The sequence below is a fragment of the Eucyclogobius newberryi genome, unplaced genomic scaffold (assembly GCF_026437365.1).
Source record: "Eucyclogobius newberryi isolate DKJ021-1_F unplaced genomic scaffold, fEucNew1.0.hap1 SCAF_19, whole genome shotgun sequence".
Lineage (NCBI taxonomy): Eukaryota > Metazoa > Chordata > Actinopteri > Gobiiformes > Gobiidae > Eucyclogobius > Eucyclogobius newberryi.
In genome coordinates this window covers 3303509-3319555 of record NW_027315823.1, presented here as the reverse complement: position 1 = coordinate 3319555, position 16047 = coordinate 3303509, and the positions used below count along the sequence as shown (strand labels likewise).

Genomic DNA, 16047 nt, shown 5'->3' with positions numbered 1-16047 from the left:
TTGTTGAAATTGGTAGCTGTGTCTCAGACCACATGACCCTGACCTGTGGAGTGCCCCAAGGGTCAGTCCTGGGTCCCCTTCTGTTCAACCTCTACATGCTGCCGTTAGGTCAGTTGATACGCAGTGAAAATGTGTCCTATCACAATTATGCAGACGACACTCATATCTATGTTTCACTGTCGGCAGGTGACTATGGACCAGTAGATTCACTCTGTCACTGCATCCAACAGATCAGTGTGTGGATGCAAAACAACTTTCTCCAGCTGAACTCAGACAAGACTGAAATAATCGTTTTTGGCCCACAGAAACAAAGAGAAAGTGTTAGCGGTCACCTCCAGAGTCTCGCTCTAAAACCTACAAACCAAATTAGAAATCTGGGGGTAATAATGGACTCAGACTTGAACTTTAATAGCCACGTCAAATCAATAACATCAGCAGCTTTTTACCATCTAAAAAACATTGCCAAAATCAAAAATATAGTGTCAAAACCAGATTTGGAGAGACTTATCCACGCGTTTGTCTCCAGTAGATTAGACTGTAACGGCCTGCTCACTGGTCTCTCCAAACGAGCTGTAAAACAGCTGCAGTACATCCAGAACGCTGCTGCTCGGGTCCTGACTAGAACCAGGAAGTATGATCACATTAGTCCTGTTCTCAGGTCTCTGCACTGGCTCCTGTGGCTCAGAGAATAGACTTTAAAGCAGCTCTGCTTGTGTACAAGTCTCTCCATGGCCTAGCACCAAAGTACATCTTGGATATGTTAGTGCCATATGAACCATCTCGGACTCTGAGGACCTCAGGGACCGGCCTCCTGCTGGTGCCAGAGTCAGGACAAAACATGGGGAATCTGCGTTTCAGTTTTATGCAGCTAAAATCTGGAACAGTCTTCCTGAAGATGTGAGACAGGCTTCTACTCTGACAATGTTCAAATCTAAGCTAAAACAGTTTTGTTTAGCTGCGCATATGACTGAAAGGATTTTTTCTTTGCACTCTTCTCTTTTGTTTGTGATTTTATTAGTTTAGAAAATCAGTTGGATTGATCATTTTTAATTTAGTTAATTTTATTGTATTTCTGTAATTTCTTTGTGATTTGAAAGCATTTTTCCTGCTGTGTGAAGCACTTTGAATTGCCTTGTGTATGAAATGTGCTCTACAAATAAACTTGCCTTGCCTTGCCTACACCAGGACCAGGACAAAACCAGGACTAGACCAGGACCAGGACAAAAACCAGGACTACACCAGGACCAGGACAAAAACCAGGACTACACCAGGACCAGGACAAAACCAGGACTAGACCAGGACCAGGACAAAAACCAGGACTACACCAGGACCAGGACAAAAACCAGGACTACACCAGGACCAGGACAAAAACCAGGACTACACCAGGACCAGGACAAAAACCAGGACTAGACCAGGACCAGGACAAAAACCAGGACTACACCAGGACCAGGACAAAACCAGGACTAGACCAGGACCAGGACAAAAACCAGGACTACACCAGGACCAGGACAAAAACCAGGACTACACCAGGACCAGGACAAAAACCAGGACTACACCAGGACGGGCTAAAGCAGGACTGACCTCTGCGATGAGGACCACGATGACACAGTCCTCTCTCTCTGCAGGAGACAGCTCGGACATCAGGGAAGTGAGGGTGTCTGACAGGTACGAGTGGACTTCCCGCTTCACACTGGGGACGCCCAGCACTATGGACACTACAGGAGACAGAAGATACAGTGAGACAAACTAGAGACAGAAGATACAGTGAGACAAACTAGAGACAGAGGACACAGTGAGATAAAGCAGGGATAGAACCAGCACCTCTAATGCTGGAGAGTTTGTTCTGTGTTCAGGTCTTGGCTCTGGGTCCAGAGGCAGAGCTCTGCTACAGGAGCAACTGACGCCACCCAAACATATATATTATATATATCTTGACGGTTGCTGGGGGTGATGGGTTCTCCGTCCCAGCGACTCTTCTGGTGACTTTAAAAAGGTAAAAAATACACCCGAAGAGGCAGAGGTCCTTCTCAGGAAGAAGCAAAACACAGAACTGAACGAGAGATGGAGCCACCAGTGTTGGACTTTATGCTCCAACATGGAGCATAAAGTCCAACATGGAGCATAAACTAGACACATAAACTCTGTGTCTAGTTACGTCCACTCATCTAAGTGCCAAGTATGGGAGATTGGATATGTGGGACAATTGAAAATGAAAGGCAAGGAGTGGCTGAGGAGCTTCCGGGGGCCCTTCATTAGGAATGGACTTTTGGATGATTTGCATGATCAGGTTTTGGGTTTGGTGCATGTTTTCAGCACAAGCCCTTTTGTTTACAATGTTATCTTCTCTGTTATCTGTTTCCTGTTTTTGCATGTTGTGTTTGACCAGAGAGTTTAAAGTCAAAGTCAAATCAATACAATCAATCCAATGGCATGGGCACAGGACGTTTTACAAGTTCCTTTAACGTTAAGGGCATATTGAACCCAATTAATTGATAACATTTTTTAACCAAAATTGAACCAAATTTTGTAATGGAGAGTCATGTTCATCAAACAGTCGCTCGGGCGCTCATGATCGGAACGATCACAGCAAAAATCACATGATCGAGATCTGCCAAATTGTCCGAACAGACGCACCAAGCGTTGTTTAAGTTCCTTATGAAACCCTCTGTTAAAACACTCTGATGTGGCCCTTTAAGTCCTGCTGTGTCCATCATCTGAATTGGCAAATGCGAACGCTTCTTCCACCGAGGTTCATCTTTTTTTTTTTCATTGACGTTGATCCTCAATGTTGCAGGATAAAGCAGAGCGTATTCCACGTTCTTCTCTTCCCTGGTTCGGGGCCGACTTGGGGGCCAGAGAGCAATGCGCACAATCTAATTTTATTTTCCCAGCTTTAAGTGGTGGTTTGAGCCCTTCAGGGATCCACGTCTCCATAAACTTGACCACATCTCCACCTTCAATGTCCTCTTTAATACCGACAATCCACGTTCTCGGTTCTCCAGGTCGTCCAGTTTTTCGGTCAAAACACGCACCTGGTTTGTCAATTCTTCCACTTTGATCGGTGAAGTAGAGACAAAGTCCCTCAGGTCAGAGATCTCCTCCTCGGCCGCTGTGGCTCGGTTGTCCAGCATGCCAGTCTTGGATTTCAAATCACACATTTCAGCCAAGACCGCGTCTGTCTTTGTAATCTTGTCAGTAATCTCCCGTAAAGCCGCCATGATCACTGGGTCTATCTCCACTGCCGTGTCCAAACCAGAGCTGGAGCTGGAGCGGGCGCGAAAGGTCGAAGCAGCGGCAGAGCCCGGGCCCTGTGCCCCCGCCTGGGTGTCTGGGGGCCTGCACCCACGCGGAGCTAGCTAGCCTGATTGTACATTGCTAGCTTGATTCTCGGTGCTCTGCCCTGATAGAAAGTGAACCATCTTTGAGGTTCACCCTGATGTTACCAAGCTAAAGCTGTAATCCAGCTTCAAAGAACCGGCCTTTGGTTTAGTCATATCACAAGTTTCCTCAGGCAAAATAATGCATCTTTTGTTAAGCTACACCTGGACTAAACCAGGACTAAAATAAAACCATATCTAACTAAGAATAACAAACAGAGTGTTCCATTGTAGAAAAGTTCAGTTGTGGTCATCTGGACTCTGCTTTTTATATGTTTTGTTGATATGTTTCTGAAAGCATGCACTAAACTAGGTCTAAACTAGGTCTAAACATCTGCAAAACTAAACCAGGACCAAACCAGGACCAAATGAGGACAATAATACACAGAGTGCTGAGTTTGTCTTGGAGGGCCAGTGGAGGTCTAAGTGGAGATGGGTGGTTGTTACCCAGGGGCAGAGCACTGTTTGTGGAGAGTGATTCAGCCGTGAGCCCCTGAGGATCCAGAGCAGTGCAGGTCTGAGGGGGAGTGTATTTATAGACCAGACAGAGACGGAGAATAAACAGGAAGTGACACCATCATATGACCAAGGGGAGTGGTCATGTGACTGTGACCACAGAGAGACAGAATAAAACAAAGAAATGCCATCATAATTTGACATGAATCAACAAGTGGCCACTTCGGGAGGCGACACAAAAGTAGGCCTCCATAAAGATACTATTGTTGACATGTCTTAACTGCGAGCCCTCTTCAGAACTGTCCGGCCTTTGTCACGTGCCACTTAGAAGATGATGGTACTTCCTGAGGCAGGTCAACAAGGTAAAAACATCTCCCAATTGATTGGAAGTGAATGTTGGTGGGGGTTAAGTGGTCTAACCTAACCTGACCTTGGAGAACTTAACCACGAACCATCAGGTTAGACCTAGCAAATAAATGGTCACATTTATATAGCGCTTTTCTACCGTTAAGGCACTCAAAGCACTTTACATCAAGGGACCAGTCATCCATTCACACACACGATCACACACCAGTGCGCACAGACACTGGGGGCGAGTCGGTTAAGTGTCCTGCCCAAGGACACAACGGCCTGACCGAACCAGGCCTGAACCAGGCCTGAACCTGATGATAGATGGCAGTTTTACCTCGGTCTCAACGAAGTCTAATTAAGCTAATCCAGGTTAAACCAGAAAAAAAAAACTATAACCAAATAACCTATGTTTACCAAGATGTAAACGGAGCCAGACGTCAAAGTCTCACACTGGCTCACACTGCATGCGGTGCCACTCTGGTGCGGTGACCGCAACCATTCTATGACATTAAATGTGAAACTAAATGAGATGAAAACCAGTGTAACAGGTGTAAATTGTATCGCACTCGGCCGAACCAGGATTAAACCAGACCTTAAAAAGGGCTACAAAAGACAAAAACCTGAAATAAAGAAAGTCTATCCCAGGTGACAATTTCGTAAAGACTAAACCATGGCACAACAAGGACTCATCCAGACAGGGACCGGGGGCAGTGTTCTCGCTGGACTCAGGTTGAAGGATGGCGGTGGGACAGCCGTAGGAGGCGCGAGCGAAAAGTACTACAGCGCTCGCTCGGTACGGTGCTCGCACGGTGATCTTAATACCTGGCGGTATCTTTTGGGCATGCCAGGGACCAGCCGAAGAATGGCGGCCCACTCAAACCCCTCAGCGTGAACACTCGGGGGGGGGAAAGTGACCTGGGAGTTGAAGACAGAGTGACCCACAATGACACTGTAGCACTTAAGCCTGGGAGTCCAATTCATGGCAAAAAAAAAATCTGAAAATAGGGGTAATCATGTAGTTTGGTGGGTTTTATAGGATTGATTTCATAGATACAGTTATAAGTGTTTGAGTTTTATCCTACGTTATAATGTCAGCTTCATTCCATAGGTTTGTTGTATAAACAGAGCCGAATATTGGTTTATATAGATTTTTGTATTAATTTCATGATCAGCACCCATTTATTTTTTATGAGTCTACAGTTTGCATGTAACAAGTACTTTTGAGGCAATAAAACTCCTTTAACCAGATAAATGAAAGAGATGATTTTATATCATACTGTGGAACCTTCATCAGGTGAAGGACCCACAACTAGAAAACTTACACTCAGCACCTTTAAACACCAAACTGCCTCACCTGAGGAGCTTAATGTTCTGTGGCCTGTAGTCTACTCTCTGTGGACTCTCACCCACTGTTTGAGAACCACAGCTTTAAACCAACTTTAACATACACAATGCCGAGTACAGCTTCAAATAATTTAAATAGGCCTAGTATTTGAGCTATGGCCCGGTCCGGTCCGTTGCAGATCATATTACTGCAATGAGACAGTCTGTGAATGGCCCATGTTTAGACAGCTCTGAACTAGAGGCCCCTAAGGGACGGTCTTTAAATGAACAAACTGAACCGAACTAATCCCACTAAAACTGTTCAGAGGGATAAATGTATGACACCAAAAGTTCATTCCAATTCTGTGGCCACGCCCCTCGCACTGCGCTCAGCCTCAGGTCAAAGTGGCCTGTGATAATAGGCCTACATCCACACGTCTGCTGCTGCTCCCACACACACGGCCCATTTACCTATTGTCCCACCAGTATCTCCGTATGCCAATTCTCCCCGGCATCCAGGAGCAAAGTGGGAATGGAAACTAGATCCAACGAACATAATCGCAGACTAACTGAACCAGGTCTGATCAGGTCTAAACTAGGCCTGAAATATGTAATCAGGTAAAACATATTAAGATCAAAAACTCTTTTTCCAGGGTGACCTTGAAGTGAAAAAGCAGCAGACAAATCATCAAAAAAAACATTTATACCTTTAAAAGAGACATTTAAGGAAAAACACAAAAAAGGATGAACCCGGATGTAAACAGAGAGCACTTGTGGTTGTGGGGTAAATGCTCAGACTGCAGCCCTTGCTGGTGGCTTACCCCCAGTGCGGCCCTGGCCCAGGTGAACAGCAGGCTGCAGGCTCTCAGGGTGCTGCAGGTGAGGCAGGTGGTGGAAGATGGAAGGCAGCTGCAGGACGTTTTTACTGCTGCTCACGTTCCACAGCTTCAGACGCGTCTCCTCTGAAACACACGCTCACTGTGAATCTTCAACGTTTGAGCTTCTTCTCTGCATTATTTGTATTGTTTACAGCCTTTAAAGGTCCTGTCTCATGCTAAACCGGGAGGACCGCGCAGGGCACCTCCAAAACGATGGAGAGGGGAGGTTACATTACTGTTAGGGTAGTGTTAGGTTACTGACACTACTACTGACTACTGACACTACTACTGACACTACTACTGAGACTACTACTGACACTACTACTGACTACTGACACTACTACTGAGACTACTACTGAGACTACTACTGACACTACTACTGACTACTGACACTACTACTGAGACTACTACTGACACTACTACTGACTACTGACACTACTACTGAGACTACTACTGACACTACTACTGAGACTACTACTGACACTACTACTGACACTACTACTGACTACTGACACTACTACTGACACTACTACTGAGACTACTACTGACACTACTACTGAGACTACTACTGACACTACTACTGACACTACTACTGACTACTACTGACACTACTACTGACACTACTACTGAGACTACTACTGACACTACTACTGACACTACTACTGACACTACTACTGACTACTACTGACTACTACTGACACTACTACTGACACTACTACTGACACTACTACTGAGACTACTACTGAGACTACTACTGACACTACTACTGACACTACTACTGACACTACTACTGTCACTACTACTGACTACTGACACTACTACTGACACTACTACTGTCACTACTACTGAGACTACTACTGACACTACTACTGACACTACTACTGAGACTACTACTGACACTACTACTGACACTACTACTCACTACTACTGTCACTACTACTGACTACTGACACTACTACTGACACTGCTACTGTCTACTACTGACACGACTACTGACACTATTACTGTCACTACTACTGACACTACTACTGAGACTACTACTGACACTACTACTGACTACTACTGACACTACTACTGACACTACTACTGAGACTACTACTGACACTACTACTGACACTACTACTGAGACTACTACTGACACAACTACTGACACTACTACTCACTACTACTGTCACTACTACTGACTACTGACACTCCTACTGACACTGCTACTGTCTACTACTGACACGACTACTGACACTATTACTGTCACTACTACTGACACTACTACTGACTACTACTGACACTACTACTGACACTACTGACACTATTACTGTCACTACTACTGACACTACTACTGAGACTACTACTGACACTACTACTGACTACTACTGACACTACTACTGACACTACTACTGAGACTACTACTGACACTACTACTGAGACTACTACTGACACTACTACTGACACTACTACTGACACTACTACTGACACTACTACTGAGACTACTACTGACACTACTACTGAGACTACTACTGACACTACTACTGACACTACTACTGACACTACTACTGACTACTACTGACACTACTACTGACACTACTACTGACACTACTACTGACACTACTACTGAGACTACTACTGAGACTACTACTGACACTACTACTGACACTACTACTGTCACTACTACTGACTACTGACACTACTACTGACACTGCTACTGTCTACTACTGACACTACTACTGTCACTACTACTGAGACTACTACTGACACTACTACTGACACTACTACTGAGACTACTACTGACACTACTACTGACACTACTACTCACTACTACTGTCACTACTACTGACTACTGACACTACTACTGACACTGCTACTGTCTACTACTGACACGACTACTGACACTATTACTGACACTACTACTGACACTACTACTGACTACTACTGACACTACTACTGACACTACTGACTACTATTGACAACTACTGACAACTACTGACTACTACTGACACTATTACTGACTACTACTGACACTACTACTGACACTACTACTGACACTACTACTGACACTACTACTGACTAATACTGACACTACTACTAACACTACTACTGACACTACTACTGACACTACTACTGTCACTACTACTGACACTACTACTAACACTACTACTAACACTACTACTAACACTACTACTGACACTACTGACTACTACTGACACTACTACTGACTCTACTACTAACACTACTACTGACACTACTGACTACTACTGACTCTACTACTAACACTACTACTGACACTACTGACTACTACTGACACTACTACAAACTACTACTGACACTAATACTGACACCACTCCCCTGGCTGGCCCCTGACCTGAGAGGCTGGCCCAGGTTCTGTTGAGGTCTTTGAGCGCCTGCTTCTCTGCGATGGCCTTCTTGATCTCGTCCAGGACCAGGTTGAGTTCTTTGGACCTTCTGAGGTTCTCCTGCTCTGCTGAGTGCAGCCGGTCTCTGAGGGCCAGGAACTCCCTCTGGTACACGTCCACCACATCTCCTGCAACACACGGGATAGAGAGACTTTAGTCTTACTGTTAGTGTTTTGATACTAATGAAAATGTTCAGTACCAGGTCTGAAAGAAGTGAATTGATTAAATGCCAATTACCGTAAAAGTCTGACTATAAGCCGCTCCCTTCTCACATGCTCACATCCCTGTGGTATATGTGCTATATAAAGATGCGGCTAATTTATAGATTTTTATGGGCGGACTTCCAGTTATGGCGCAGACTGATTAGTCGCACCGCTACTGATATTTACCTGTAAGATATGACTAAACCCAAAAAAGCAAAGGGAGGCAAAGCTTTGGGAACTAAACAATTAAAGCTGAAGAACTGTAACTTCCGGAGAAAACTGACGCCCCCAAAAGCTAATAATGCTAATGCTAATGCTAATGCTAGCACAGCACCAGGGAAGCCAGTCTGCAGCGGGGATCAGCGAAGCCCGCAGAGGACAGACGGGAAAGAGGACATAACTTTACAACAGGTGGTGCTTGTATGTATTTATGTATTTGTTTGTTTATTTGTTTTTATCTTTGTTTTTTCCCCTCCATCCCTTGTTGGGTTTTGTCTATGGGAGTTTTTGTTTATAGGAGATCTTCTACTGAAAGTGTTTTTCAGACTTCCTATAAGTGATCTGTTCTTTTCTTCTGTATCTGCCTCTGTATCTTCCTGCGTTGCAACAACGAAATTTCCCCATGTGGGACAATAAAGGAATATCTTATCTTATCTTATCTTGTGTTGCATGAAGTGCAGCGTGACGTGGCATCACTGAGAGCTGAAGTCAAAGCGCTGAACTACGAGCCCAGATTGGTGAGGATTGAGGCGGAGATGTTGGAGCTGAAAGCAGCAGGAGGAGGAGCAGCGACGTTGAGGCAGAGCAGAACATTTCTGACGCCATCAAGAAGCTGCGTGAGGTTAAACCTGAGGCAGTTAAACTGAGGATGGAGAACAAAAATATGAAGAGCAAGATTCTGGATTTGGAGTCCAGATCACGCAGGAACAATATCAGACTTGTGGGGGTCTTAGAGGGCGAGAAAGGAGACTACAGAGGACTTCCTCCAGATGATCATTTCCAAACATCCAAAACTTGAATTGCAGTCCTTTCCATCAGTATAGTAAGAGCACCTGGCCTGGTCTAACGAAGATAAGAAGCTGATAAACCACGAGGCCGGATAATGAAGTTTCTGAACCACCGTGGGAAGGAGCGTGTCATGAAAGCTGCAAAAGTTAAAGGAGACCTCCAGTTCAAAGGCAAACGCTTCTTCTTCACCCTGGATATTCCATACGAGGAAGAGAAAACTGAGGCAAGGCTTTTCATATCCAGAAACTCGTCTGGTGACATTTGAAAGTATAAAATACTTGCTTAAATCACCGGCAAAGGCAGAAGTGCTCTCTGAGAGGAATACAAAACACAGATAACGAACAGCAACAAGAGATGGATCCATCAATGTGGGGCATGAGTTTGGCTGAATGCACAGACTCCGTGGGAGGAGCGTATCCAGTTCTTTGAGAGGATTGGTACCAGAAGCGAGCTGAGAGAGGATTGGGGAACCCCTCATTATGAAGGGACATCCCCCATATTTTTGGCATGAGCCTTTTTGTTTTTCAAATTATCTTTTTTTTTTTTTTTTCAATTTGATGTAGTTCTTGTATTTTGCCCCCAGGCGTAGGGTTAGCTTGGGCGTAGTGTTAGCTTGGGCGTAGTGTTAGCTTGGGCGTAGTGTTAGCTTGGGCGTAGTGTTAGCTTGGGCGCAGTGTTAGCTTGGGCGCAGTGTTAGCTTGGGCGCCGCGGAGCTCATTTCCTGACATAATTGCCTCCCCCTAGTTACGTAAATGTGAGAAAAACATCACAATTTGATCATTATGCCTGACTAGCAACAGTGAAATTATAATTTCTTTTCCAAACACTTTGTGTTAGAAAAATGTATATAATTATCTCCTATTATTTTTCTCTTATTGTACTGTGTCCTGAAATGAACTGTATTAATGCTGTGCTTTTTGAGAATGTCTGCAGGACTGTCAAGGCCAGCCGGCTCTTGTAGCCAAACCATTTGTGTGGAGTGAAACGGGAGCACCAGTTTCACTCCCTTAATACTTTCTCACACACGAGCGCTCATTATTTTTATGATGTCTTTATTTTATCTTATGTTCAAAGTTGCCTTGGCATTTGTCCCCCCTCCCCTCAGGAACAGGTAACTTTGTTTTTTGTAACTATGGGCGTGAAAAGTTTAATAAAATGCGAGAAGAACGGCCAGAGAGCTCAGAACGAGCAGGGAACCGGCCCTGGTCGCAATTATGACTGAGTCGTTATCTCTGACCGTTTCTCCTTGCAAGTAAATATATTAATCTGTCTTGTCTTCCTTTCCTTGCAGTGTTTTAGTTACTGTTGGGTCACCAGCCCCGACACTTTGCATTTAGGTTTACCTTTTTTTCCATGTTGAAGATGGGGTGAGGAGACTTTTGTGCTCAAAGTCACACACAAAGACACGATACAAATTTCATTGAATTATGACCACATTTTTTTTATTTCACAATGACTCGATTGGCGTGATTGTGCAAATGTGGTATTTGTTGATGTTTTTGTTCATTTTCCCAAAAGGGAGTGTCTGCAGAGCCGCGGCCGAAAAAGCCATGTTATTTTTGTGCCGGCCGCGCGCCGCGGCTCCTGAAACACAGCCGCTATTTGACCGCGTTTTAGCGCCGTTTTAGACCGTGCCGGGTTAAGGTTAGGGTTAAGGTTAAGGTTAGGGTTAGCCATGAGGCTATAACAGGCTATAAGGGAAATGCCGCGGTCCCTGAAACTGCGCGGCCATTTGACCGCGCCGCGGCTCTCCAGCCACGGCCTTCACATAAAGGATGTTCAAATCTACGACAAACTACATTTTTGTTCTCCCATTATAACTTTGCAGGTTGTGCTGGTGAGCCATTTTAAAGATGTAAAATGTACATATCAATATGTCCCTCTCATTGAAATACATGTACCAAATTTCATTGGATTATGACAAACAACATTTTTTACTAGCTATTAAAGGATTTTTCGCCGATTTGAGAACTGAAGCGACTGTTAGTCCCTTTTGGAAAAGTGCGGATGGGCACACTCAGAAGCACGCAACAGCCACGCTGCTACACGTGTGTTTGTTTATTAACGGATAGCATCACATCTCTCGTCTCCGCAGATTTCTGTCTCTTCTGAGCTTGAACTCAGTCTTTCTCTGTCGTCATTTTGTACTATAACTGAAGGAACTCGCTAAACACACACCGGCATATCAATCACACATGCGCAGCCAGGGAAACGTGCTGCTGTCCTGGGAACGAGGCGGCAGGTGTGCAATAGGACGAAAGGGATGATTGACATGTGGGAGGACCGGCTGTCCACGCCACGAGGAATGACATTTGAAAGAGAGCCACATTAAAAGACAGAATCATTGCGTCCAGCTCACAATTCTGCACGTGCACTCCATTGGGTCCGTTCAAATCCCACATTCCATTTCTTCATGTGGCGCTACTGAGCCGTCTTTTAATATTTTTTCACTCAACATTAGAGCTCACTGAACTCCAACACCATTTACTTGTGCAATCGTCATAGTTCACCGTTTGATTTTCACGCTCTCCCTCAAAATCTGGGGGCCCCTCTCGCAAGTCGTGCCCGGGCCCTAATAAACCCCCCACATATTTACAGTTTCCAGTGATACATGAAAGCCTGACAGCCGTGATGGTTGAGCCATCTGTGAGTTTTAGTCTGATGTAGGAGTCATATTCATGTCATGTACAGAGCAGCATCTGACATCATAGACTCATAATCCACACACAGTAATCCTAATGCTCCATTAGAGATCCGAGATAATCCTGCACATTTACACATTTAGTCCTGCTTCAGTCCCGGTCAGAGGAAGTCAGAAATTGTACCAAAGTAAGAGTAATACTACTTCAAAATAATATTATCCACGTCCAAGGAAATGTGCTGTAAAAGGTAAATGAGGTAAGTAAGAGTAACTGTCTGGACGTGACATCTGATCATTTGTATTAGAAGGACAAAACATAAAATAAATCTGGTATTTTCAAAAGATCGACATGAAAATGAGACAAACTAAATCATATCTGAAAGAGTGGTACAAGTGGGTGTCAAGATTATGGTAAGAAAAAAAAAATCATGACAATTTTAGAAGCACCTTTTTTTTCCTGAATTAATTAAACAAAATACACAAAGTACATTTTCTATCTGTCCGTTTTTGTCACTCCTTCATTTTGTCATTGATAAAGTTTGATTTCATGAAGCTGGTCACAAACTTAAGGAACAGTAACGTCTGAAGACAAAGGCCATGAAAGAAAATGAAAGATTTCGCTGCCGTTTGGTCTCAGTAATCATGAATAATCGTTACATTTTTGTTTTTTTTGTTTTTTTCTCATAAACATCATGGTGCAAGGTGCAAAAAACACAAATGTTCAACTAATTTCATACCGTTAACATTCATCTTTTGTCACTTGCATATTTTTGGAGGAAACAACACTGCTATTGTGGATATGGTTTGATTCCCCAGAGCTGCTTTAGGAAAACGTGTGTCCTGCCCTTTCCTCTCTCTCACACAGAACCGTCTCCTGTCCACAAAGTAATTCATTTTCTAACACTAGTTTTCGTGTGTACTTGTTGTGGAGTGTTGTAAGAAATAGGTCGTGGATGCGAAGGAATCACCAGAAGGACGGCTTTCATCGGGCTCCAAACTTCACCCTCCTTCTCCAACAACCTGAACTCCTTTTTTGATCTCAACCTACAGGATCTCCTCACAGCATTATTACTACGCCCCGCAAATAGTTCCATCCTTAATATCAATAGTCTTACAATATGTTCACTGACGTTGGCGAGCGGGACACCTCGATCACCCAGAAGCCTTCTTACAGCGGCCACTTGACCCCGTTCTCTCTGTCCGTTAACGTCATGAGCTCTAGTGTCGACCCAGCTGATTCGAACCTGATAAAGTGTTCTCAGACTGGAATTTCAGTCTCCTCAGAGTGTTACAAGTCCAGGATCCTGTGAGCCAGAGGAGTCTTCTGAACGCCATCTCCTCTGCACGCTTCTACCCACAAACGTCTACCTCAGGCATGTCCAAACTACAGCCAAGGGGGCCAAATGCGGCCCTTAGACACATTTTTGTTGGCCCTCCTGCTTCCTGCTAAGTTGATCCAAACAACAAGAAGCAGTAGGTTTTACTGTAAAATTGGAAAGATTAAGCATTTTGATGTTATACCAACCTAATATTAATGTTCCAAGTCTTATTAAAGGTGCGGAGGCTCATCCAAACTATGTCAAATGCAAAATTTTGAATGAATCACTTTGTCATTCAACACATTCGATATTGTCAGGTTGTTTGTGGCCCTTTGCCCCGTATAAGTTTCAAAATGCGGCACCCTTTGGACACCTCTGTTCTACCCACAGGGCGTGTACCCACCTTTGCTGTCAACACCCCCATGTGCTATGTGTCCTTTTCGTATAATTCAGGCCTCAAAACATTTATTGATGCTTACTTGGGTCACTCCAACCACTCGTGTTAATGACTTAAGTGTTAATTCCAGGTTATCGGACTTTATTACTCACACTCGCTCATATTCACACTAAGTAAAAGCAAGTGATCATCCTGGAGTGTCCTTTCCTCGGCGCCTTTGAGTCTGACCTTTTCCATCGAACCCGTCGTCCTGATTGGAACAGGCAATGGCGCCCAGACTTTAGTTTAACGTACACTTTGCAAGATCCTTTTCTGGCGTATCATTAGGACACCATTCGATTCAGGCTTTTAGGTCATGACTACGTAGGTCATGATCAGCTGTGTCCGTAACGTCCTGCAAAATCACCTAGTTTAGACCTGATAAAGTGAATTGTTCAGAGTAAATCCCAGTTTAGTCCTGGTTAAATGTAATTCTGTGGATCCTGGCGTGGTTCAGTAGGTCCGGATTTAATCCGGGGAGTCCTGTAAAGTACTAGTATACATCCTGGACAGCGCTCCATCTGTTTCCTGGCCATTCTCTCTTGAGGTCTGACCTTATTCTCAGAAACATGATTCACTTATTAAGTATTTACTTAAGAAAGCTGGATTCATACTACTATATAACTGTTAATACTACTACTATTAGGCAACTAATACTGCTACTAGTACTACTGCTACTAGTACTACTGCTACTAACACTGCCACTGACCAGTGTTCGGAAGAATACTCCAATCAGAGTAGAACTGTATTCTGAATACTTCACTTATAGCTGTGTAAAAACATGACAGGATTTAGACAGTTTGTTGCACTATTTGTTATAAATAAATGTATCACTGATTAAAGAAGATAAAATTCCTCACATAATCAACACACAACCACAACAGCTGTGTTTTCTGTTTTTCTCAATAATACCATGCAGTTTGAATCAGAAATGAAGTAACAGTATCTGAATACAATGACTCAAAATGAGTACTCATACAGCATTTTTGGTACATGTATATTTAGTTACTTCAACACCGACTATGACACTAACAACTATAAGTACTACATATGTTACTACAGTACTTCTACAACTGAGTCTACATTTGAGACAAAAGACACAGCAACAACATGGACGAGATTCAACACTTACATACGACACACGTTTGGTTTGTTTTGGTTCTTCTACAGTTTAAATCTGCTTTTCATCTCAGTTTAGCTCTGCTTCATTTCTTCTGTTTTGTCACTTTGGACCCACTTCTTGGTCTAGTCCTTTGTTTTTGATGGAATCAGAGTCCAGATGTTAAATTTTCCTTAAAAAAAAATATATATATATATATATCTGAGAATAAGATCAGGAGCAGAGTCTGAACTAGATCAGGAATGTGTCAAAACTAGTGGAAACAAATTCAAGAGATTTTAAGCATTTCAGACATTTGGACTGAAATGTTCCTTTTTAAACTTAAACATCTGCTTTATATGTGGACAACATGTATAGTACATAACTGTAGTATTAGAAAAGGTCTTGTACTGCAGTAGTAGTAGTATTTAGCAGAAAGCTGAACGAGAGTAGAGTACTGGTTCATCGTGGTCATACCTGCTCGCCACTGCCCAATGAGGACTCACGGGACAAACTGAAGCCTCAAAATACTGCCCTCTACTGGCAAC

General features: G+C 43.7%; 1 protein-coding gene across 1 annotated transcript in view; it reads right to left on the bottom strand.

Moving 5' to 3' along the window:
• Positions 1-16047, bottom strand: part of mgat4b (alpha-1,3-mannosyl-glycoprotein 4-beta-N-acetylglucosaminyltransferase B) — a 57853-nt gene that overhangs the window by 23362 nt on the left and 18444 nt on the right. The window contains exons 2-4 of the mRNA XM_072451452.1: positions 8742-8921; positions 6329-6469; positions 1582-1715 (exon numbers count right to left, since the gene is read on the bottom strand). Of these exons, the coding sequence (XP_072307553.1) occupies positions 1582-1715; positions 6329-6469; positions 8742-8921 (455 nt within the window). The remainder of the gene's footprint in view (positions 1-1581; positions 1716-6328; positions 6470-8741; positions 8922-16047) is intronic.